Raw genomic sequence first — 25,417 nt, forward strand, 5'->3', positions numbered from 1 at the left:
GCCTGGGATTGTTTCAGTGTGACACATTCACTGTTTTTGGAAAAAATGTTGTTTCTCAGTGCCTTTTTACTTTTTTGTTGGACTGAAACAGGGGCTGCAGGTGAGGTCGTTATTGTGAAATCTACAATGCTACTGATGCAATTAAATTAGCTTGTATCAGTATTATGTTGCTATGGAAACAGCTTAACAAGGTTTGGTTTATTTTGGCAAAGTAATGCGATTGTTTGGGTGAATATTTTGATATGCTCTCTTTCTCTCTAACTCTGGTAATCCTCCCAGGATGCCTTCAGGAACAGATTTTTTTCCCCCCCAAGCACTCTTAACTGACTGTGCTGCTGCCACGCATATAGGCAACTTCACCGTTAAATATTTCAGTGCAACTAAAGTTTGGTGATGAAGTGGGAAAAAAAAAAACAAACTTCTCTCTCTTTCACATAAAAACTAAGGAGGTGATTGGTGGCGGATGACATTGGAGGGCTATAGTTGGGAGGACTTGCAGGTTTTCAGGGACGGAGAGGAAGCATCAACTCTTAGCCATCCTGAGGAAACGACACCAAAGACTGCAAACATGCGCAGAGGGTAGTCAGGACTCTAAAGAGAACCGACTGACTAACTGTGTTGACTCAATCATAAACAGCTGTCCTCAGCTTTCCACATTTGCAGTGAGATTTATCTGGGCAGAGTGAGAAATGGAAGAACTCTCATCACTCCAGGAGAGTGAGAGTTGGCAACCTTGCTATGCTCTTTAGTTTTTATTGTTTTTTTGTTTTTTGTTTTGCACTTTAACCAGCACTGGATGTGAATCACACGTTTCTGCTTCTGGGTTAAGATTGTTTCATAACCAACATTCTGAAACGAAAAGCAGCCGTTAACCGTATGACATCCAATCTTGCATAAAAGATCTTAAGTTCTCATAGCTTACTGCGATAAAGTGTGGTTCCAGGACTCCCATCATTAGGTTTTGGTTTGGACATCATGATCAGGTCCATTTTGCAAAAATGGGGAGCAAAAGCACAATAAATGCAAATGGGTGGGGATCATATAAAGTTTTCAGCAAATGACATATGATCAAACTGAATAATTGGAGATTTTTGCATTTTATATCTACTTGATGACATATGCAATGGTTTAAAAACAGAAGTAAAGCCAGATCAGGAGCCCTTTTTAGGTTTTGGATCCACTGAAGTAGATCTCATTCTTTGTCTGTTGGGCTTCTCTCATCCAGCATGTATTTTCTCCTTTTTATTTTATTTTAGGAAACTACCTCATCATGCCATCAGGGAACCTGCAGATAGCCAACGCCACCCAGGACGACGAGGGGCCGTACAAGTGTGCCGCTTACAATCCTGTCACTCAGGAGGTCAAAACGTCCAGATCCACCGATCGCCTGCGCATTCGCCGTGAGTCTCGGTTCTGAACGTCGACATCAAGGCAAAAAAAATCTAAACTTATGACCATAAGAACACAGTAACGACAGCACGGTGGTAGAGTTCCTATTTTACAATAGTCAAAGATTAAAATGCGTAGATGTTTTAATTCAGCATCTGTTTCATCTCACTCCCAGTTTCATCGTCCGTATCTCGACTCTCTCCGTCTCTCTTCCAGGCTCCACGTCCGAAGCAGCTCGCATCATCTACCCGCCGGCGCCCCGATCCATCATGGTGACCAAAGGCCAGCGGCTGGTGCTGGAGTGCGTGGCCAGCGGCATCCCCACCCCGCAGGTCACGTGGGCGAAGGACGGGCTGGACCTGCGCTCTCACAACAACACGCGCTTTCTGCTGAGCAACCTGCTGATCGACGCCGTGAGCGAGGGCGACTCGGGCACGTACGTCTGCAGAGCGGACAACGGCGTGGTCTCGGACCGCTCCGCCACCGTGCTCTACGACGTTCAAGTGTTTGGTGAGCAGATGATTTATTGCATTCCGAGTCTCTCGCTAATTTGGCTGTATTTTTTTTGTCTGGGTCATGAGTTTGGGAATTATTATTTTGTCTCCTGCTTGGCGAAGCAGCAAGACAGAGTTGTGTCTGTGTGTGTGTGTGTGTGTGTGCGTGTGCAGAGGCGTAGAAGACAGGCTGGAGACAGGGCTCTTTATTCTGTAGCTGCACTTGATTGAACGTGTCTAGGTTATGGATGGCTGTTTTTACAGTGATTTAGTGTGCGTGTGCGTGCGTGCATGTTTGTGTTAATGTGTTGTGAGCTTGTCTCTCTGCAGCTGGCTCTAATTAAAGTCAAGAGCGCTGCTGTAGTTGTAATGAGTTCTGTCTTTACCCCCCATTCACAAGCAGCCAACCATCAACTAGTGAGTCTAGGCTCACTCTGCACACACAAACCTTTTAATATGTACAGTGACTTGCAAAACTATTTGCACCCCTTGAACTTTTTCATGTTTTGTTGCATAACGGATGCAAACTTCGGAGTGCTTCGTCGTAATTTTATGCTCTGGACCAATGCAAGGTGGAACTTAACCGTGAAGTGAATGGAAAGATTATTTTAAATTTTTTTACTACACAAAACCTAAAATTGCAGAAACAATTGCAAAAGCCCCTTTGGTTTTTGCAATATAGCTCAAGCCTAGTTGGATGAGATGAAGAGCGTCACTTTTTTCCTTCTTGCCACAGGCTCCTAATTATTTTTTGGTCTGGGCTTTGACTTGGCCATTCTAACACATGAATACTCTTTGATCTAAACCTGTCCATTGCAGCTCTGGCTGCATGTTTAGGGTCTGGGCAGTAAACTTTTCACCCAGTCTCAACATCTTTGGAGGCTTTAACGGGTTTTCTTTCTGTATTGACTTTCCAGACACCTCTGACCAGCTTTCTTTTACTCGGTGAAGAAAAACCCCCTGTAGCATAATGTAGCCACCACCGTGTTTCAGTGATTTGCACATAGACTAAAAAACGTTCAGTTCTGGACTCATGTGATGGGAACACCTTCGTCCATATATTTGCTGTGTCCCCTCGGGCTTCATTTTGGGGTATCAGAGTAAGGAACTAAATACATGAAAATTCTTTCAGGTTTTTGAAAATGCAAAATGCGGAAAACCAAATATCCTTTTCTTTCCGCTCTAAGGTGTCTTATATAAAACCCACAGACTCTTAACCCTCATGTGTACCATTCCTCCTGCAGAGCCTCCTCTGGTGACCATAGAGCTGCAGCAGCAGGAGGTTGCGTTCGGAGAAACTGTGCGGATCATCTGTCAGGCCCGAGGAAAGCCCACTCCCTCAGTGACGTGGCTCCACAACGCCCGACCCCTCGCTCAGTCCTCCCGCCACCGCCTCACCTCGCGGGCGCTGCGCATCTCCAACGTGAGCTCTCAGGACGATGGCCTGTACCAGTGCATGGCGGAGAACGGGCTGGGCAGTTCGCAGGCCTCTGCTCGCCTCATCACGGTATCGACCGGTAAGCTGCTGTAAATTGGTGCTCCGCAGCGAGGTTTCTCTCTGTATCTGGAAGCCTTCAGATTTGATAGGGTGTGTGTTTTTCTTTGTTCTGTTAGGGATTTCATCTCGGGGAAGGCTGCCCCCTAATTTTCGCCCCCTCAGTCCTGATAAAGTGCTGAAGGAGCAGCCTCCTGTAAGGCCTGGGACCGCCGGAGCCACGCTGCCTCTGGACTGCTCCTCGTTACCGGGACAAATATTACCTGCAGAAGCCCCCATTATTCTCAGCCAGCCTCGAACAGGCAAGGCCGACTACTATGAGCTGACCTGGAGGCCTCGGCATGAACGAGGGTCCCCTGTGCTGGAGTATGTGATCAAATACAGAAAGGTAACGAGGGCTCTTACTAAACTAAATCTACATGGCACCTCTTCCTCTTTTCTCTCTGACCAAGTCCTGGTTTTACTTCTAGGAGGGACCCCCTCTTGCTGAGTGGATCACTCGAAGTATCTCAGGTTCCCTCCATAAGCTGATTCTAACCAAACTGCAGCCAGACAGCTTGTATGAAGTAGAGATGGCTGCAAAGAATTGTGCTGGTTTGGGACAGCCGGCCATGATGACCTTCAGGACTGGCAAAGGTATGACAGACACATGTCATAACTTATTGGCATATTTTCAATCCCATGTAATTCTTTCTTGAGTAAAAAAATATTTTTTTTTTGGGGGTGGGGGGACCTTTCCAATCAGAAGTGGGGAATATTTGCCTAAACCTTCTAAGGTTTCTAACCTTGCCGGAACTACCATGTTATACCAAAGGAATGGCATGTTGGCCTAAAAATTCAATATGGGTATCATCTGTCTGAGCTCCTCCTTCTGCTTGTTCACTGTGTTCATACTTGAGTCATGATGTTGCAATGTTTCCCCCAGAAAACTTGCTAAGCCTGGCGGGTGGGGCGCCCGGCAGTCATTCATCCAGTGGCCCGCTGTGTTTCTGAGTTGAAAAATGCTTAAAGTTGATGGAAAATGTGAAAAAAATTCACTCGATAATCACGTGTCATTGGAAAACTGGAAGATTAATATCTGAACACCAACTATAAAGACTTTTTTTAAAAAAGGCCAACATAAAAGAAAAAAAAAAAAAGAAAATAAAATAAATGAGCAATGCTAGGCCTGGTGGGGGCACAAGTAAAGCGTGGCGGCCCGCCAGCCTTATAATACACTGTGTTCACAGATTCTGCCACTTGAGCTGTGGATCTGTTCATTTCACAGGGTTACTTTGAGCCTCTTGGCTGCTTCACTGATTATTGGTCTCTGCTTGCCTGACCTGTCAGTTTAGATGAACAGCCGTCTCTTGGTAGATTTGCAGTTTCCTGCAGGTTTCCGTTTTTAGATGGATTGAACAGTGCTCTGAGATTTTCAAGCCTGGTTTGAACTCTATAGAAGGTCTACATTTCTTCACAATTTGACCTCTGACCTGTCTGCTATGGTCCTTGGTCTTCATGATTATGTTTGTTCACTAATATTCTCCATCTAACCTCTAAGGTCTTCACAGAACCGTGAGATTTATTCTCGGATTAAACAACACAGACGCGGACTTCTGAAGTTAATTGACTGCAGTTGATTTTATTTTGGGTTGTCTTGGATAAGGGTCTAAATATGTAGATTTTATTGTTTCCGTGAAAACGGTTGGAAAACCGTGTATCCTATTGTTTCCACATAACAGCTCTGCACTTTTTTGTGTCATTTGTGGTTTTGTGTGACAAATTGTGTGAAATTTCAAAGTGCATGAACCCTTTTTATGAGGCACCGTCATCGATTTCACCATTTTAAACCCATAGTTCACAACAAAAAGAAATTAAATCTGCATTATTTCTTAAGACGACTTAAGAAAATATCTGTAGCACTAAACAGTTTTGTTTTTTTCTGTCTTCAGTGCGTAAAGGAGCGTCCAACGACCCACCAAAAACCCCAGCTGTCCCTTCACCAAGCCTCTCTCGTAAGCCTTCTACCTGCGAATGCAACAAATCTGATTAACAGCAACTAATGGCATCAAAGGCCTAAACTAGGACTAACCTCAGCTACTAACCCTCTCCTCTAACAGTTTTCTCTCTTGCATTTCTGTCTGAAGGATGAGCTCTCAGTAAGTTGAGCACTTTGAGGCTGCATTGTTGTGCTGTGATTTATTTCCATATTGTCGCTACATATTTGACCCCGCCCTACCCTGCTCTCCGCAGCTCCCGAAGCTCCCGATAAGCCCACCGTCTCCATGGCTACGGAGACCTCGGCGTACGTGACTTGGATTCCTCGCGGCAACCGCGGCTTCCCCATTCAGTCATTTCGGGTGGAGTACAAGAAGGTGAAGAGGCCCGGGGAGGACTGGGTGACGGCGGTGGAGAACATTCCCCCATCCAGGCTGTCTGTGGAAATCACGGGCCTGGAGAAAGGTTGGTTTGGAGGAGGGGAGTTATCGGATGTCGTTCCATGCAATTATGACGATGATGCCCTACGTAATTACAAGTTCCTCGGTCGGTAAATTTATCACCATAATGAGTATAGTTAAAGCCATTTCAGTGATTACTGACATTAATCAAAACATAACTAGGTTACAATTAACATAACATTTGCTCTGAGAAAGAAAACATAAAACTGCTTCACTCTGCCTTTTAAGTGTCTGAGTAGCCTGGGGCCGCTGATTGCGAATGTTCGTTCCTCTCCCCTGTAGGCACGTCCTATAAGTTTCGTGTGGTCGCCGTGAACGTAATCGGTTCCAGTCCACCCAGCGCCCCCTCCAAGGCCTACACTGTGGTGGGTGGGAAAACCCACGAGCGTCCCGTTGATGGCCCTTACATCACTTACAACGAAGCCATCAATGAGACCACGATCATCCTGAAGTGGACGGTACGTGTCCAAAGACATTTTTGACAGTCGGGGGAGGGTTTGAAATGTCTGAACTTTGCCAATTTAAGTCTGCAAATGTACTTAAAAAAACATCGGGGAAACTGGGTTTGATATAAAGCTCATTGTGATCGTTACCTCCTCACTATAGTATGATCCTGTGAACAACACGCCCATCTATGGTTTCTACATCTACTACCGCCCAACGGACAGCGATAATGACAGCGACTACAAGAAGGATGTGGTGGAGGGGGACCGGTACTGGCATTCGATCACCGACCTGCAGCCGGAAACGGCGTATGACATCAAGATGCAGAGCTTCAACGAAAAGGGCGAGAGCGAGTTTGGCAACGTAGTAATCCTTGAAACTAAAGGTGAGAGCATTTACAGAGGATGTTTGTTGGATTTTCTTGAACATGTCGTTATCTGACTAAGATCTTCCTAAGCCTTTTCTATTTATTTTTTTCCTCAGCCCGACTTAATAACCCGCGACCTCGGGCTCCGGAGCCTACAGATCCGGAGGCTGAAGCCCCCGGCGTGCTGGTGCCACGGCCTGGTGACCTCCCCTACCTCATCGTTGGTATTGTCCTAGGAGCCTTTGTCTTCATCATTGTCGCCTTCATCCCGTTCTGTCTCTGGAGAGCCTGGGCCAAGCAGAGTGAGTTTTCCCCAGAGATCCTCAGGTTTTTGATGACAGGCTGTTTGCCTTTGCACGTGTCCTAATTCATTACTCCATTACCTGCAGAGCAAGCGTCAGACTTATGCTTCCCAACTGTGGCTGCTCCGGTGTCGGCGTGTCAGTACACCATGGTTCCTCTGCAGGGACTGGCCCTGGTTGGACACTGCCCCCTGGACTCTCACATGACTCCTTCACGCAGCGTTTACCCCGCAAATGGAGAGTACATCCAGAACGGAAAAGCTCAGCACTGCCTTCCAGGACTGCAGCAGGTGAAAACACTTTGACTGAAGTGACATGTGGTACACTGGAACAAAAATCAGTAATAGAATTTCAGGAGCTGTGTAAAAAAAAAAAAAACAACAAAAAACTGCACATTTAAAGGCCAGTGTCAACATACTGGTGAGAACAGTTAAGAAAATGTTTTTACAAATACATTTGTAGGCTATAACTGGTTGAGATTAGCTTAATTTTAAACTAGAAATACTTGTAAGCCTTTTTTTTCATCCAAAAAGCACATTCATTAAATAACTAAATGTTGCATCTCAATCCAGACAATAAACTCAAAGCTTTTGCTAATTTTAATTTCTGGCTAGGTTTGTTCACTTGGGTGGGACAGAAAGATGTTTTCCTTTTTTTTTTTTTTCGCAAAAAACATTTGGCAATAGTTCCTGTTCTTTTTGCGTTGCTGACTAACAAACTTTATAACAGTTCTGCTACTACTAATAATGTTTTGTTCTTTTATTGTTGAATAAAAACCTTTATGTTGTCTTACTTTGCAGGATGAAGTGGATTGTGACTTGGAGTGCAACACGCTTCTCCCACAGGCAAATGGACATCTGCCTCTTTACCAGTACTCCAGCAGGTTAATAATTATTGAATTATACGAATGGCATTTCATTAAGTAAAGCTAAAAATAAAAACCTTCTGCTATCATTGAAAATGTATATTTTTCTCAGGGAGGCGGATCATCAGGAACAGAGCCACTGTTCTCCTGACGACTCCACTCATCAGCTTCTGGCGTCTTCCCATGAATTTCTCAGCTCACAGGAAGCAGGAGGCGGTGGTGGGTTTGGTGACGGCACGCCAAACATCAATCAAAGTAAGTGTGGATTCTTCTAATATGGAAGGAACAAATGTTGCAAATAACCCTTTTGAGATTTGAGCATCATTCTGCCCAATGTAAAAATCTTAAAAATATTTTTACCTGCTCTTTCATTCCTGCAGAACAGGAACCTCTCCGTCTTTTGTCACTTGAGGACGACGGTGTTTTCACCTCCTCTTATTCCACAACCACAATGCAACGATCCCAAGATACAATACAGGAAGTAAACATCCTCCCGAATGAAGTGTCCTCTGAGAACGTAGGGACGTCAGACACCACAGATGCATAACAGACTCTTGGTGAACAGAGGAAAGAAAAAAAAAGAGAATATATTTATTTTTGTATTAGAATATTTATATATTTATGCTTTTGTACATATAATTGTGTTATTATACTGTATATATGGGTATTTTCATATAAAAACATGATTAATTCATATATCTGCTCACTCTACATCCTTGACAAAGGGAGTCTGCATTTCCAGAGCGACTTCCATTTATTCAGCACTTCCACATCCAGACCTCACCCGTCCATTCCTTCCTCACTTCGCAGACATCACCCCTTCCTAAATGTTCATTGTGTTTAGCTTTATGCAGACCAGAAACAAAGGGACCATTTCTCCAATCAGATGCTGTAATTATGAGGTGCTGTCATCACGTTCTCAAGAACCGAAAACTGTGTACAGCTGTAACGTAATGTACTTTGCTCTTCATTAACAAACTATTAACAAGTGTATGCAATTTAAAATCATTGTTTTCAGTAGTGTACATGAGATTATATATTGTGTATAGTTATTTATTTGTTGGAGTTTATGGTATTTTTAAAAAAAAATCATCACTGAATGGGAGAGATTCTGGAAAATAACAGTCATCGATAAGCTGAACTTTACTCTGCAGCCACTTCTGTTTACTTGTTCGCTGGTTACCAAAAGACTGCCAGGTGTGGAAGCTGTGACAGGTGTTAGTATTATTCCTTCCTGACAGGTCAGTGGAAAAAGTATTACATAAAAGTGATCAAAATGAAGGAGATCCTGAATCTACACTCCCTAAAGAGTGCAGGCTGTTTTCTGCACATGCTGGAGCACAATTGCATGTAAATAAAAAGCTTATAAAATAATTATGGGTGTTTTGTTTCTTTTGTCTAGCTTCGAGTCATTAGCTGGTGTTTCGGCTATAATATACTAGCCACTTGGTGTGAAATGCTCAACACAATCATTTTATTAAAAATGATTTACCGTGGAAAAAGGATAAACAACAAACAAGCTAGCGTTATGCTGTAAATAAGAGTATGCATTATCTGCTGTTGGGTGTTATGCTCAATGCCTGATATACTTGTGTCATACAACATTCAGATCTATGCGTTGGTGTTCTCAAATAAGCTACAAATGGCATGTTAGCATAACAGATAATCTATGTTGACAGCAGCTAATATGCTAACATGTTAGCAAGAAAAAAAAGGCAGAGAAATGACAGTTATCCTTATAACATTAGCATGTTTGAAATGGTATACAAAAGCTAAAGTTAGGCAAAATACTAGAGTTATCAAAAAGTATGCTAGCTAAAGCAAACATCTAGAGATGACGCAAAGAAGGATTGTTCATATGAACATTAGATTGTCCTGGGCCTCCTCTTCACTGCCTTTGAAGCAGCGTCTTTTTCAAAAGCTAATTCATAACTGCTGTGATGCAGATCACTGCTGGAGAGTCTTCCTGCCTACTCAGGTGAGTTAAAATGTTTTTTTGAATACTAATTCTGTAAAATAAACTGGATTCTGAAAACAAGAAAAAACAACTCACGGAAATGACAATGTTATGCTTATAAATTTTATTTATCAATTTTGTATTTACAAATACATAATCTAGCAACTTTGATATGAAATATTGGTATTTACAAAATAGCTCTTCAAAAAATCTGTACAGTACAACCTGATAAGTTAGTAAATTAAATTAGTAACTGTGCAGAAGGTTTCCTTTTGACCCGAAATTCAAGTTCTAAACTTTTATATTTTCTTCAGAACCAGTTTAACCAACATTTCGAAAAGGAGCATACGGGACTTATTTCCATAAAATCCAAAAGCCTTATGGAAATTTTAAATGATTACTATGACATTAGGCATGTCAAAAAGAGAAAAGCAAAACAAAAAACTGAAACTGAGTGGACATGTAAACAACAAATCCCCTCACATCAAGTGCTTCATCACTTCTTTCTTTAACGTTGAAACAAACTACACATTTCAAACAGACAATGCAATTGTTTGCTCTTGAACAACAGTCCAAAAAGGCATTAAACTGAAACTCATCACACAGCTGAACTGCCATCATGGCCCAGGATGTGGCTGATGTTGTGGGCCGGACGATTGGGTTGCTTGCTTGAGTCAGCTGATGATGTGTTGGTCAGGGACAGCAGAGGGGACATCTGCATGGATGAGCCATCCGAGGGCATGCCGGTGGCGATTTCGGGGAACAGCGAGGTGAGGCTGAAGTTGGAGATGTGAGGGGTGATTCCAGACGACGGCATGGGAGGCATATCAGGAAGCAAAGGGAAACTGGCCTGACCAAACCCCACTGGCCGCGTTGGGGAGAGGATGGAGCTGAATCTGTTGTTGAGAGGAGGAGCGTTGGCCTTGTCGGCGCTCGGGCTTGTAAACATTTGGTTGGGGAAGTACTGGAGGGCGACATCACCGGGGAGGCTGGGATGGGCAGCTGGAGAGTACGAGGGGTAAAAGGAGGGTAAAGTGTTCTGGGGCTCCACGGGGAGGAGGGACGGTGTGCGAGAGGTGCTGGGTTGGCTCACTGGAGGGATAAATGTAGAGTTTGCATTAATCGGGGGAGGAGGGTTCATCCCTCCCTCTGAAATAAAGGGGAACCCAAAGTTCTGAGCCAGGTGTTGGTCAGCAACAAGATTGTTGTCATTGGGAACCTGTGCACTGTCTGCCATCAAGCACACAATGGTGGTGCGGCGGTTCTCTCCTCCAGGCTGAGTCCGGCCCAGCAGGACCCCTCCCCCCGAGGGCAGAGGTAGGTGGCCCTCTGCCTCAAAAGGGTTGGTGGGTCTCTGCGCTCCCGATCGATGTCTCAGTTTGACGGGATGAGCGTCTCTGGGTATATGTCGGGAATGCTGGCTGACAGCAACGGGGGGCCTGGGGATAGCAGAGGAGCGGCCGGGCTCAGAGCTGCTGTGGGGGGTTGGAGGGTGGGGCAGACCTGCTCGGACGCCGGGCCCTACGTGCATATTACTGCTGACCTGAGAAATGTGGCCCTTGTTGGCCTCTGTGAGTCGCATAGCTGGGGCCTTCTGGGACTGAGGCACGCTCGGACTGGAGGATTTGGCCTGGATGTCTCCTGATGAACTTCCAGGCATGCAGCTGTACTCCATGGTCACTGGGGGGCAACACTGAACTGCTCGCTGATGGTTGCTCTGCTCAGGAAGGTGTGGAGAGAGGAGGCTTTGCATGAAACTCTGGTGGCAGGCTTCCTGTTCCCGAGGCAGCGCAGGACCAACTTGGACTCCCTGAGGGCCGGGATGGGGTCCACTGTAGCTGCCACGATTTCTTACGTCTGCAGTGGGGCCAACACTCATCCTGAATCCTCCCTGCTGCTGTCCCTGAGGGCCCCGCTGAGAGGGGGGTACCGACTTGGGGGCCATGTCACTCCCACGAGAGACCTGAGCTTCAAAACTGCCGAGCTGATGCGTTCCCCCTCCACCAGCCATTGCCTTGAAGGACTGACACTCAGATATGCGTTGGTCAGCAGATGTAGAATGGTCGGATGAAAGGCGGTTCTGAGGGTTGTGAACAATGCCAGCCTTCCCTCGCGATGTGTCCAGGTAGCTGTGGAGGTCTGGTTGCTCTTGGGTGGCACCTCGACCGGGCTGGAGATGGAGAGCCATGCGTTGCTGCTGATCCCCGCTAGTGGAGCTTTTACCGATGAGTGCCTCTGCAGAGTAGTTCGACACGCGGTGACGCTCCTGTCGAGACGGAGCACAGGCCAGCTCAGATGAACGCGACACCGTGTTGGTAGGAGGAGAGATGAGCTGCTGCTCTAAGCTTCTAGAGCTCATCATCCTCTGCATAGCATTATGGTCCTGACCAGACTGCAGCAGAACGACAAGTTAAAGACACAAAAATCTTTATATTCCTCAGTAAATATGTAAAAAGGATGAAATTCTGCAAACTACAAGAAATCATAAATAAAAATGATTTCAGTCAGCCAATTCCAGGATTCCTTTACATTTTTAATAGTAAAAGTTCCCTGCTTCAAAAGAAAGAAAGAAAGGTTGAAATAAATTGCAAAAGAAAGAGTGAACGAAAGACACAAGAGCAAAAGTGCTAAGGGAAGACAGCAAAAGAAAGAGCACCTGCTCATCTTAAATGAGCAGGTGCTACTAATCAAAAGCAAGGTTCATAACTTAGAGGATGAACTTTAGCAGTATTTCTCATTTAGATTCAAACAAATGATCATAAACTATACATTAGTAACATGTTACCCATACCCACCTTGAGGTGGTCCTGCTGAGCCAGGTGGCTGTTGTGATGGGCCCTGGATCCCACTGACTGGGCCTCACATGTCTTGTCCTGATGCCTAAAGTGCTGCTGTTGAATCTGTTGCTGTAAATGCTGAGGATGTCTGGGATGAGAGTTCTGCTGCTGCAGCTGCTGCTGCTGTTGTTGATGTTGAGTCTGGGGAGGCTGCTGGTGCGCCTGCTGCTGTTGTTGGTGTTGTGGATGAGATGCTTGGTGCTGTGTTGGTTGTTGATGCTGTTGAGGCTGTTGGTGGGACTGCTGGGGATGCTGTGACTGCTGCTGATGGGAATGCTGATGAATTCCAGGCTTTTCCAGGTGATGTTGCTGCTTCTGCTGCAAGCCAGCAGGTGAGCCAGTTTGATTCCCTCTGACGATTCCCCGCTTCTTCTGGACATGCTGCTGCTGCTGTTGTTGTTGTTGTTGTTGTTGCTGCTGCTGCTGCTCCTGCAGTGCCCTCTGGTGTAGTGAGTGGCGCTGTGCAGGGTCAGATTGAGTCAGGTGGTGCTGCAGATGATATAAATGGTGTCTCTGCTGCTCTTGTTGCTGCTGTTTCATGTAAAGGTTTCCTCCCAGATGCTGACTGGGCTGGCTAACAGGATGCTGCGGGTGACCCTGTGGCAGATGAAGCCCGCCTGCCTGGTTCTGCTCAGGAGGAACTTGAACTGGGCAGTGACCATCAATGGGGCGCACGACTGGGCTCATGAAGGAGTTTGATGAGAAAAGAGGGCCTCCATTTTCTGAATTAATCCTAGTCATTACAGCTGCAGAGGTGGACGGCAGCTGTCCCAACATCATCTGACTGTGGTCTGGTGCTTTCACATCCATGTGACCCACTGGGTTACCCGGCGGAGGGCAAGGCTTTGGTCGTTTTCCTGCATTTAACATCGCTTCTTCTGGGGCTTGTCTTTTGGAGATCATCTTCCCATGTCGCTCACCTACCACACTTCCAGGAGGGCCTCTTATAGCATTATTTTTCAAGGCGGCATACTCTGCTACTTGGGCAGTGCCTGAACAGGTTGAGATGGCGTTGCTTGAGGGTAGGGACATATGAGTAGATGTCCCGGCTGGAGAAGGAACTGACCCCTGTTGGGCGGTCAGACTGGGGGAACTGGGATAGGGTTGGTGACTGGAGCTGGATCTGATCAGATTGTTAACACTGAGGCTAGCGGCTGTCCCACCTTGGGTTGAACTCTGAGACTGTCCTGGAGGGAGAGGTTGAGATTTTGAGCAAGCAATATTTTGCAGATGTCTGTTTGGCCCACTCACAGACACATCATGGTGTTTAGCTGGACCTTGGTCCATCAGTTTGGTTATCTTGCCCGGCTGCCCAGCTGAGCCTCTGTCTCTGCTGGAAGACACTGGTGGGGTTTTGGGGGAGTCCCATGTAGCTGAAGCAGTGTTGTCCCCCGAGCATCCTCCACTTCTTCTCTCTGGGCTATCTTGTTCTAGCATCGCCAACGCGAGCATCTCCGCTTGTTCAGATGTAAATGCAAATGATCCAAAGGAGCCGGAAGACACACCGATGCTATGGCCTTGAGGAAGCATCGACGCGACAGAGAATCCTCGACCACCAGCTCCCCCTGTGGTCATTGGAGAATCAGTCTGCCTGTTGGACGTAATATTCTGCTCCATTGCCTGGTCATCCAGGTTTGTGTAAACTTGTTGAGACACTGCAAAGTCCTTCTTTAAGGGAGCTTCAGACATCACCCCAACCAATCCTTCTTTTCTTGCTGCTGTGGAAGGCCTCTCCTCCAGAGCATCCCTGTCAATCCTTGTTGTCTGAGTTGGTTTGACTTCTGCAGGACGAGACAAGGAAGGTGGGGGAATGTTCACATCAGTCTGTTGTGAAGGAGCTCTTGCAGTACTAGCCTTTTTCTTAATTTCTATAGTTGATGTGGAAACTCCAACAGAGGCGTCTGGAACCAAATCAGTGGGTATACGTGATGAGATGACAGGTGTGGTGGGCTGAGAAGAGGATGAAGTGGTGGGCTGAGAAGAGGATGAAGTGGTGGGCTGAGAAGAGGATGAAGTGGTGGGCTGAGAAGAGGATAAAGTGGTGGGCTGAGAAGAGGATAAAGTGGTGGGCTGAGAAGAGGATAAAGTGGTGGGCTGAGAAGAGGATAAAGTGGTGGGCTGAGAAGAAGATGGTTGATCTTGGATCTTTGATTTCTGGGGAACAGTAGGTTGCACTGTGTTGGTATTCTGAGTCACTGATGCAGTAGACTGAATACAGATTGGGGGCAAACACAAACTAGAATCAGAAGCAGAAGTTACATGAGGGTCACTGGAAACTGCAGAGGTGACTGTGGGTTTATTTTGTTTAGCAACAGAAGAAGCAGCAGCTGGCAGGCTTTGCATTATGGTAGTTGTAGTTTTAACAGTTACTTGTTTAACCTCTGACACCAAAGGTTTGGTTACAGCAGAGCTGCTGTTAGAAACTGGAGTAATTTTAGTCTTGACTGCTAAAGCTGAGCCACTTGATGGCTTGATAGGCGTTTCACATACGACCTTTGGTGCAGCCGAGTTACTCTGAGATGCACAGACAGGGCTTTTATCCTGCATCGGACAAAATACAACAGAGTTGCTGGATGAACTGCACACGATCATTTGCTGTGTGTCCTGACCCGGTGCTACACAGCTCACAGCATTTCGCGACTCTGAAATTGTGGTGTCCATTGGTTGGACGTTTGCTGAGGACTGTAAAACTTGAGATGCTTTATCTTGGACTGCCTGGCTATCTTTAGCAGTAGCATTAGCAGATTTTTTGAGAGGAATTAGTTGTGCAGTCCTGAGCTCTTTCTTTTTGGGAGATTTGGTCCTTTTAGCAACCACTCTCTTTGTGTTTACAACCATGTGGGGCTTTTTTCCTGAAGGCTTAGAGGTGCTGGCAGCTATCCCCAACGGAACCTGTAGCTGCTGAGCAGGTAGTGCAGGTGCAGATCCAGGTGAAGGTGCAGTAACACCAACTGATGATGTAGGGGTAAGCAGACCACTGCTCTGGCAAGACAGAGGGAGGCCTTGAGATATGCTCTGGTTGAGACTGCTAAGGGCACCTAAACTGTTGAGGGCCACATTAGTAGTGGGCTCCTCAGTGGTGGTGGGCTGTACCAGTTGGAGGGTGCTCGGACCGATCTGGGAGCCACCTTTATCAGAAGTTTTCACTGGCTTCAGAGCAAACACCTGGCCATTCACAGTGATTGTTTGTGGGGCTGTGGAGACTGGTGAAGAGGAGCATCCCTGGCTGACCTGCAGAGGATGGCTCACCTCAGGCTGGGTGGGACGAGGCAGGATATGCACGAGCTGCTTTCCCCCAACACTTTGTAAAGGAGGGACAGTCACTGAACTGGTTATGGTTGGTGTTTGAGTGGAAACAGCAGGGAGTGAGGGAGGAACAATGCTCAGCTGGGAGCTCTGAGGAGCAGACGCAGCCTGACTGGGGGCTTGGATGATCACTATATGCTGACAAGGCGTTTGATTCGAAATGTCCTCTCTCACAACCTGCTGAGTGGGGCAGGCACTGGCCTGCTGCAGGATGACAACACTTGGATTGTTCGTGCTCTGAGATGTGGTTACACCTGGTGCTGCAGCAGTAGCACCGGCTGGGTTGACCTGCAGGACCTGCATGGTCTGCAGAAGGGGTAGCACAGCAGCTTGATGCTGAGGAACCAGGGTTTGCTGAGGCTGTGGAAGAAGGGCTGTTGGAGGATGAGGAACCAACGACGCTGGCTGCAGAACTGCAGGCTGAGGCTGAGCGATCACAGCTGGTTGCGGCACTATGGCTGACTGGGGTACAACCGCACATTGAGGCTGTGTCCGATTTAGAACTGCAGCTTGTAGCTGAGGGGTACTTTTGAATGGATTAGCTGGGATATGAGTTGTAATAGGTGCCTGCTGTACAGGCACGTGTGGCTGCAGCTGTATTTGAACAGGATTAACAGAGGGTCTGCTGCCCACAGGACATACTGCAACCTGCTGGACCGTCTGGGTGGTACTGCTAACCTCTGGTGTAGACAAACTTTGGCAAACTGGTTGCACTGTGTTTCCTGCCATCTGCAATGTTGTCCAGGTCGTCTGTGTGCTGCCTGCAGCTCCAGCCCTAAGAACAGTTTGATTGGCAGGAACTGCAGTGTAGCTTACAGTTCTGATGGCAGAGTCCGGTGTCCCCAAAGAGGAACCCCCCGATGATGCAGAGGTTATGGTCTGGGTAGATGTAGTGCGTGTGGACACAGACTGCGCAGTGCTTTCAGTGGTATGTGGCGAGGCTGAATTAGCTACTAAGGGAATGCTCTGAGGCGGGGGATCGGGCTGCGCCTGCTGGAGCAGGGATGTGGTGGCTGCAGGGATCTGGAGGGTTATGTAAGACACAGAAGGCGCCAAAGAAGGGCCTACAGCAGGTGTTTCAACCACACACTGCTCCAACATCCTCAGACCTGATTTTGACGGAGAGGGTGTCGTGGTTGAGCCAGGGAGCAGTGCAGGGGTGGTAGAAGAAGTACTGACTTGCAGTAGAGCTCCATTAACTTGCAATCTGGTATCAGATGGTGGCTGAACTGCTTCAGAGGACTTCTTTCCCGGGCTTGCCTGTTTCCCTGCAGGGCCGATCACATTGCCATTGGAATAAACAACAATTCTCTTTGGGAGCTGATGGGTAGGAGTCACTTTTGCCACTTTGGCACAGCGGTGCTTTCCCTTCCAGTGAATAGTTGGGTCCTCTAAAAGGCTAATATCATGAGCTTTGAGGAGCTCAATGTAGTGAGCGCTCTCCTTTCTCAGTTCATCCAACTGACGCCGTAGTCTCCGGATCTCCTCAGCTGCATAAAGACAAAGCAGGCATTTGTATTTTTAAATAAATACTTAGGTGATTGATAAACATCAAGTGGAGCATAACTGTGCAGTGGTTTTCTTTTTTCTAATAGATGCAATTTTTAGGGGCAGGACTAAATAAGCCATTAATTCTTCCTGCTCCCTCAAGGTTGGGTGCCCTGCAACTTTTACATATGCCTCTGCTTCAACACACCAGAGTCAAATAATGAGGTTATTAGCAGGACTCTGGAGAATTTAACTGAATACTAAGGCGGTAATTCAGCCTCAGGTATGTTGGACCAGAGATGCATCTAAAAGATGCCGGACACCGTCCCACATGCTACTTTTAGAAACAAGGCTCAATGTATAGCGTTATAATTTTGATTATTATAATTATTGTTAGCATGCATAAAAACTTCAAGCACAGCTTGTCACTTCGCAGTTGGTAGACTTGATTGAGGGTTGTGGGATAAATAGAAGATCCTTTTAAAGTTCATGAAAAAAAAAAAAGTACAAAAAAACCCTGACCTTGGACTTTATCACCACCTTCCAGAAGCAGTGTATCATTTTGTTTCTTCAGCTCAGTAATGTAGCGAAAAGCTTGGTCCAATATCATGTTCTTACTCTAAAAACAGAACATTGACATAAAATAAAAAATACACACTGTACTAGATAGACACATGGATGACTGTAATTCAATAAAAAGCAGCCATTTACCTGTTTAAGTGCCTGAGAACATGGCAGAAGATTTCCAATGCGATTAATCCCCGCATTAATTTTCTCCTTTCTGTGTCTCTCAACTATATGCAAACACAAACAAAGAGAAAGTAGGTTTTATAATCCAATCAAATTTTAGGTAAAAAAAAAAGACCTATAGCTCAACTGTTATTAATTAGCAGTTTTTAAAAAGTTTCAAAAGTAGCAGATATGATGTTACCTGCATTATGAGATTCTTTGTTTTTCTTCTTTCTGCAGAAAGTGAAGAATTGATAATGCATTGAAAACATTTACAAAGGTTATAGGTGGGCAATATGATTTTGGTCCATTTGTTTCAAAAGAAAAAAGAATAAATTATTAGAAACATGTTTGGAGTATTTTTTTTTAAGTTAGGCAATGGGATGCCATCATCATCAGGATGAATATGAACTTGGGGTGCATCTGTACAAAGCAATCCCAGATCAGCCTGTACTTTGGCATGACTCACTTCAATCAAGAGAAACAAATAAAAAGGGCACACTACAGAACTCAATGGACATTTGTTTACATTTTATTTTGTTAATAAAGGTTAATAAAGGATTAGCAGGTATAGTCGATGGACTGAGACAAATGAATAAGCAATAAAACAACTTAAAAATGGTCAATGTTTTTCAGGAACTTTTAAACAGACTACAGATTGGTTCAAATCACTTCTGAGTTGTTTTTGTAATTGTTATCCTTTGCCATTACAATATACCAAACACTGATACTGTGATAACAACTGTGATTTAAGACATATCTAATGGTTTTAAATAAAATGATCAACAATTTGTTGAGCAACAAATCATAAAACAATGGAGGATAATTTTCAACTAAAGGATTTAAGAGGAACGCTTTTTTTATATTAAGAGAAAAAAAAGTAAAAAAGAAAAACAATCAATGACAGTGCAATATTTATATTCTTTGTAAAAAATAAATAAATAAATAAATAAATAAAAGACCAAAGAATGGGGAGCCTGTCTATTTAAGCAAAGCGTTGTCCACGTATTGAATATCCCCATTCTCTTTAAACTTAACATGTTCATATTTATATAAGCATACTTACTTGGGTTTTCGACCAGGTGTCTGAGTTTCAGTCATCTCTGGCATCCTGTTTTAACAGTTGCCTGAATGGTGAAACGTGCCAGTTAACGCATTCAACAACTGGACCTTAAGTCCGGTCTGCTCCCGTCCTGCACACAACACAAAAACGCTGTAATCATCAACGGCTACATATTAACAACTCCTATGTTACATCTGGGCTTCCTCCAGAGCAACTGGATGCTAACATGCTAGTGCAGAGTAACCTAGCTTTACTGCAAACCTAAATGCTATAACATGTAAACTTCTGCATAAAAACAGCTTCTTTGACAAACTGTTCAAACAAATGTTCTACTTCAACATAATCACATCGACAATAGATGACGTTCAAACGTCTGTTCTGTCACTTAAATAGCAGAAAGCTATCAACCTGAGCATTTAAACAAGCTAGTTTAGCCAACAGCTATCTTAGCTTACCGTTACCTAAATAATTATTGGACAAATTAAAAACGAAATAATTTACGTTCCATGTAACTAAGCGTAGTGCAACAAACGTAAATTCTACCAACCTCTAACTTCGGCATTGTGGTGAACATATGTTCCATGAACAACTTAGACATTAGGAGCTAAGCTAGCAGAGCATCCAGCTCATCTCTCAAAACAATCTAGATACACCTAAATCCGTGCAGAAGAGGGTTGTACCTTCGAGACAGCCAATGGAATCGCGAGTCTAAGAAGTCTCAACCAATCACAAAACGGTAAGGAAGATATCACTGTACGAGTTCGTGTCTAGTAAGGCTCCATTAGTTTATACATGTAAAATATGTACCTCCTCTATCGTGAAGGGTTAATATATATATAGAATTTTTTTAAATATCCTCAGAATATAAAGTTATATCATAAATACTACGAAAACGTTGTAGGCTAATAAAAAGATATGTATGAGGAGAAATGCTTTTTCAAATTCCTATTACAGTTCAAAGCACACTTTTACCAAATTAAGATACTTACCTGAATTTAAATCGGACCAAACTTGTTTTAGATCAGTTCAAGTTATCAAAATTATTTCTATTAGCTAAATCCCATGCCATATTTATTTATAAGTGTACATAAACATTCTAGGTTTCCTTCCACAAGCTTCTCACAATAGTTTGCTGGATTCTAGCTCATTCCTCCAGATGGAACTGGTTTAACAGTCGGTTTTGGTTGTAGGCTGTTACGCTCACACACCAGACAGATATCAGGACTTTGTTACAAAACATGGACACTGTTCTCATTATCCCACTTTGTAACCACTTTGGGTCATTGTCCATTTCGGAAAGCCATATCAGCTCAAATTTTACTTCCTGTCACCAAGTTTTTTTTTAGATTTTTGAGTACATTTTTTCTTCCACACTGCATAACTGTGTAGACAGGACACTTCTGCAATGATCTGTAAATCGATCTGAGGTACATCCAATTTGCAAAGCAAAGGAAATCGACCAAGCTGAGAAAAAAAAACTTTACTGCAAATAGTAATTCCTTTATTTAGACGTTAAAAAGTCTTACAATATAGAGCTCCAGAAAAGATAAAATCTTTTAAAGAAAGCAAAAACATGCGTATACTACAGTTGAGAGAACAACTCTCCTTGCATGCACAGGGTCAGAGCTTCTTCTGGGTTAAGAGTCTATATCCAACCAAAACCTCCAAACTGTCAGAACGGCATAAAGACTCATGAGGGTGCAATAACAAAAACATCCTAAGTTTGAAGAAATCGCTATTTGTAAGGTCTGGGAGCCAAAGGTGTTTAAGAAATCAATATTTACCCACCTTAAGCAAATAAATTTACTAATGCCAAATCAAATCCATTTAGTCAATTACTGATACATCCCCTACAAGTCAATGAGAGGGGATGCACCTATCAGAACCTCTCCAATACTGAGACTTCTTGTTTGGCTTCCCCCAAACTAAGCATTTCTAATTTTATGTCTTACACCCAGGGGAACCTCTGAGCCGTTTGCTGTGTAAGTGTGGGGGAAAAAAAAAAAAAAAAAACAGTTTAGGGGAATTAAATTAAAAACCTAGAGAATAAAGTTCTCTGGAAATCAAGAGTGGTGCCAACATCTTTCCACCACAACCAAACCATTCAGCCTCCCCCCGTGTCCGTACTGAGGGGAAACATTTCTGCTCCTCCCATCCGGATGCATGAACAAACTGGTCTTGTTCACTTCCCGTGAATCCCAGGGTTCAGGTAGCGAGAGAACTGTCTCATCTGTTCAACGGGTCAGTTCCAGCTAGCACTCCAAATTGACCAGCTAAGTGATGGTCTGGCAAACATTTTCACCGCTTCCTTTTTTCCAAAAATATAGATATGTCCCCATCAGGTTTGATAACCGCATAAAAACAACTCAAACACAAACAGAACGATTTAGCAAACAGAACACCATCCCCCGTCACCGTGTCTACTAATGTTCAGTGTTGGCATTTCATCGTTGGAAACCAATTTATGGATAACAGAGTTTTCTGTCCCTTTTCAAATAACCGCATGTAATAATGGGGAACAATAAAATATGGGAAAAAAAAAAAAAATCACCTTTGTAAAATAAATGCAGCAATTTTTATACTGGAAAACTGTTTTCTCTTTCTAGCATCCTTTTGAAGAAACTGTTGAATGTGTTGACCGTGGGGCATCTGTCACAGTTCTGTTTCTGCGTTGATGGGCACACATGCCTTTCTTTGTCCCCCCAAAAAAAGCTGTGTGCGCCCCTACTCTACTTTCTGAAGCTCCCCACTGGGTGGCGCACATGAACTGCGCAGGCTCTTCTGCAACACATGGGCATCTGCAGGTTCTATCCTCTTGTAGTAATTCTTTTTTGTTTCGATTATCTCAAAGCCAAATTTCTGATAGAAGTCGATAGCTGACTCATTGCTGATCTGCACATGACTGTGGAATGAGAAAGATGCAGTTAGCACATTTGGAGGAATCTGTTTTTTAATTACGCTTGAATCACTGTGAAAGGGATAACACTTTAGACCAAATACAAGGAGAAGTAAAGACAGTCAAATCCCTTGTACATCTATTCTCAGTCAAAAACATTTGAATGTCAAACATCACAAACACCCTCAACTTCTCCTGTGTTAAGACACTTACAGGTAAATGTTGTCAAAAGTGCCATCCTTCTCGCAGATGTTTAGCACATGATTGAGCATCTTTGTGCCTAGTATAAAATCATAAATTCAAATTTACAAAAATGATACAGAAAACCAAAATGAGTCACAGCAGCATTTACACATGAATAGAGCTTCTTACCAATTCCAAGTCTACGATAGGGTGCTAAACACCCAAGGGTCATGATATACAGCCTCTTCTGGTTCTGAGAGTGATCCACTCTGCAGCACACAGCCCCCACTGCAATGTCATTGAAGTATGCTGCAAGGCAAAAAAACAAAAAAAAAAACAAAAACAATGTTAATACTATTTTAATAGGCAGGAAAACACATTCATGAAGACAAAAAAGCAAGGATTACTATATTACGATAGACAATCTACTCTACTGCCTCAGGTATGGACACTAAACAGTATGCATTTAGGAAGTTATAGGAAAGCAGATACGTCTCAAAAATGTACAACATTGTGAAAAGGTTTAAGATTTTTTTGTCAGTCACTTCAGAAAGTGAAACTCATTGCACATGTTGATATATTTGAAGTTTTTATTTCTTGCAAGTTTGATGGTTGTGGCTTAAATATAATGAAAACCCAAAATTCAGTGACAGAAATGTTTCAAATTGTGAAAACGTTAAACAGAGAGAACTCATGGCAGTAGTGACTTTAAGCTACTCCCTACTGCTCCCTAATCAGTTAATTAACTCAAATCCCCACAAAGGTTTCTTGAGCTTTTGAATGGCCTCTCACTCAGGGGTCAGTGGACTACATGGGGAGTCATGGGGAAGACTGCTGACTGGACAGATGTCCAGAGGACAGCCACCGACACCCATCCACAAGAAAGGTAAGCACAAAATGTCATTCTAGAACAAGCTGGTTGTTCACGAGTTGCTGTGTCCAAGTATATTCATAGAAGGTTTAGTGAAAGGAAAAGGCGTTGAAGAAAATTTAGCATCTTATTTGGGAATCATGGTCCCAGAGTCTGGATGAAGAGTGGAGAGACCCCGAATCCATGTTGCTCCAGGTCCAGAGTGAATTTACCCATCATTGATGGTCATCCACTGGTGTTTGTCCACTGGGTTTTCTAATGTCCACAGTCAACACAACCGACTACCAGAAAAAATTTGAATGCACTTCATGCTTTCTTCTGCTGACAAGCTTTATGGAGAGGGTGATTTTGAGCTACTGCCTACTGACAACCTGCTGAGACATATCTTACCTAGCTTTGCGAGCTCTCCAACTTCCAGCACATCTTTATAAAATTTGTCGTTGTAGCTGACGGGGAAGATGACTTGGTTCAGGCGTTTCAACTGCTTAATGTTGTGAGGCGTAACATCCCCCAGCTCGATCCGGCTACTGGAACAAGAGCAAAACGGTCAAATAGCTGACAGAGGTGCATGTAGCAGGATTGTGTCTTATTTTATTTTGCTATATAGATCATACCTACAAAAGACATAATTTGAAGCGACATGATTATGTAACTCAATTTCTTTCTTCCCTTCCGAGTATCTAAAGTATTCTGTTAACCCTCTCTGGCTGAACTCAGTATAATTAATTTTCAAATACAGATATGCTTCCAAATATTTGTTGAGTATTTTATTTAAAACGTACTAATAAAGACATAAAAAGAATGCTAAGAAAAGAACTGTGATCTGCAAACTTAAGTAATGTCGATAAAGTGTGTGTGGACAGAAAATTGTACTTAGGAGAGAATATTTTTATCTTGATTTATAACCACATTTAAAAATGGACACAAATATGTTGTGTTACAGGCGACAAATTACATCTACAGTGAATAGTTTTGATTTTTACAGTAAATTCTGACTGGTAGCTTCATTTAGAATCGCATATATTACATCAAGGTTCCAAGGTTTGCTTAATGATCAGGAGACACTAACCCAGAACTGTCTCTGTAAAGGTTCCAGTGTAGTATTTATAGGACCTCTGCAAGTGCAGAAAGGGTCTCGGGTCACGTGTGTTATTCACAGGAATGTTCAATAACATTTATTTAATCCCGTCTTCCTAATTACCAAGGCTTAGCGTAATTTGTCCATGTGTCATTTGAAAATTTCGCCACAAATAGTACAATTAAGAGCACCACAAAACGTAAATGCAAACTTCATTCCTGATACTTTGACAGATCGAGTTACACTAAAAAAGCTGAAGTTGGGTTAACGTACTGGTGACTGTCCAACTGGAACACGCATTTAGTACAGTTTATACCAATAACTAGTTCAGTGATTTGTCTGCTTTTGTAAAGTAGAAGGACGCAGCAATCATAGAAAATCAGGATATTCCCGTCCTGTCTTTTTAGCTTAGCTTCGCTTTTGAGGCTTCCCTGACTCAGCCTCCCACTAGTAGCACCTAACTGGTTAGCTTAGCATATTAGCGGTGTGGACTAACAGAAAAGCGGCTTAAGATAAAAACAACCGCAACAGAGCAGTTTCACTAGCTGTCTTGTCGTTCATATCACCCCATACACTTGTATAGATTCAGCTTAGTTGGCTAGTTTGCGTCGTCTTCCCCCATGCCCACCTCCCTTTTAAGAAAAAAAAGACAGGCATGAAAAACTTTAGTCGCGCTAAGCTACATATTCGTGACTCAAAAAGCTTAGACTCACCCTTTCATTTTACACAGATATTATCCCTGTTTGAGATTAGGCTTGACTTAGGCGTTGTCTGGGGTACAAGTTAAGAAATTTAACAGAGTAAGGGTCAGGGATGCCTCCCGTTCTACCCTCCACATGTAGCGAAGGATTCAGTTAGCTTAGCCGCCACACTACCACGGCAGACTGTCAACCCTGAACCCCTTACGTCACTAGAAAGATTTGTCCTGAATTTAGCCTGTTAGGCTGTGTTCCGTTCTGAAGGAGATAGTATAATTAAACAACGATAAGTCAAACTATATGATAACATTAAGAATTACTAGTTATTTATGAGAAAGATTAAATCTAGAGCAGTCATCCTCGTAAATTTAAGATTTGCGTGTAAAACCAACCTGCGAGTCTAAAATCAGGGTAAAATAATCAAAGTTAAATGAAAACCGCCTTTTAATCGTAAAGTCTCGCATGAAAAAAGAAAAGTATTAAGACACAATTTGGCTTATGAAACAAGCTGCTGCTA

At 43.8% G+C, this 25,417-nt stretch overlaps 3 protein-coding genes across 5 annotated transcripts in view; 1 reads left to right on the forward strand and 2 right to left on the reverse strand.

Moving 5' to 3' along the window:
* Window positions 1-9,169, forward strand: part of boc (BOC cell adhesion associated, oncogene regulated) — a 33,694-nt gene extending 24,525 nt beyond the window's left edge. Inside the window, exons 5-18 of the mRNA XM_007554544.2 lie at window positions 1,257-1,400; window positions 1,606-1,899; window positions 3,128-3,400; window positions 3,498-3,766; window positions 3,849-4,014; window positions 5,310-5,372; window positions 5,611-5,820; window positions 6,099-6,274; window positions 6,423-6,645; window positions 6,744-6,929; window positions 7,017-7,219; window positions 7,730-7,812; window positions 7,907-8,049; window positions 8,175-9,169. Coding sequence (XP_007554606.1) covers window positions 1,257-1,400; window positions 1,606-1,899; window positions 3,128-3,400; window positions 3,498-3,766; window positions 3,849-4,014; window positions 5,310-5,372; window positions 5,611-5,820; window positions 6,099-6,274; window positions 6,423-6,645; window positions 6,744-6,929; window positions 7,017-7,219; window positions 7,730-7,812; window positions 7,907-8,049; window positions 8,175-8,341 — 2,600 coding nt within the window. The 3' untranslated portion in view covers window positions 8,342-9,169. The remainder of the gene's footprint in view (window positions 1-1,256; window positions 1,401-1,605; window positions 1,900-3,127; window positions 3,401-3,497; window positions 3,767-3,848; window positions 4,015-5,309; window positions 5,373-5,610; window positions 5,821-6,098; window positions 6,275-6,422; window positions 6,646-6,743; window positions 6,930-7,016; window positions 7,220-7,729; window positions 7,813-7,906; window positions 8,050-8,174) is intronic.
* Window positions 9,170-9,853: 684 nt separating this feature from the next.
* On the reverse strand, window positions 9,854-19,859 carry usf3 (upstream transcription factor family member 3). Its single transcript, XM_007554545.2, has 7 exons — window positions 19,722-19,859; window positions 19,178-19,304; window positions 18,314-18,345; window positions 18,094-18,176; window positions 17,905-18,001; window positions 12,547-17,384; window positions 9,854-12,143 (listed from the first exon to the last, which is right to left on the reverse strand). Exons 2-7 carry the CDS (start codon window positions 19,219-19,221, stop codon window positions 10,350-10,352), a joined length of 6,888 nt encoding a protein of 2,295 aa, XP_007554607.1. The 5' UTR covers window positions 19,222-19,304; window positions 19,722-19,859; the 3' UTR covers window positions 9,854-10,349.
* Window positions 19,860-20,653: 794 nt separating this feature from the next.
* naa50 (N-alpha-acetyltransferase 50, NatE catalytic subunit) lies at window positions 20,654-25,113 on the reverse strand. 3 transcript variants are annotated; one of them, XM_007554548.2, is made up of 5 exons: window positions 24,916-25,113; window positions 23,515-23,648; window positions 22,443-22,562; window positions 22,284-22,350; window positions 20,654-22,076 (listed from the first exon to the last, which is right to left on the reverse strand). In XM_007554548.2, the coding sequence occupies exons 1-5, from the start codon at window positions 24,921-24,923 to the stop codon at window positions 21,899-21,901; spliced, it is 507 nt and encodes a 168-aa protein (XP_007554610.1). In that variant the 5' UTR covers window positions 24,924-25,113; the 3' UTR covers window positions 20,654-21,898. The 3 variants fall into 3 exon arrangements, with proteins under 3 accessions (XP_007554610.1, XP_007554609.1, XP_016528207.1); XM_007554547.2 differs by having other exon boundaries at window positions 23,515-23,651; window positions 24,916-25,112; XM_016672721.1 differs by lacking the exon at window positions 24,916-25,113 and adding an exon at window positions 24,414-24,755 and having other exon boundaries at window positions 23,515-23,651.
* Window positions 25,114-25,417: the final 304 nt, after the last annotated feature.

The sequence above is a fragment of the Poecilia formosa genome, unplaced genomic scaffold (genome assembly GCF_000485575.1).
Source record: "Poecilia formosa unplaced genomic scaffold, Poecilia_formosa-5.1.2 Scaffold64, whole genome shotgun sequence".
NCBI lineage: Eukaryota > Metazoa > Chordata > Actinopteri > Cyprinodontiformes > Poeciliidae > Poecilia > Poecilia formosa.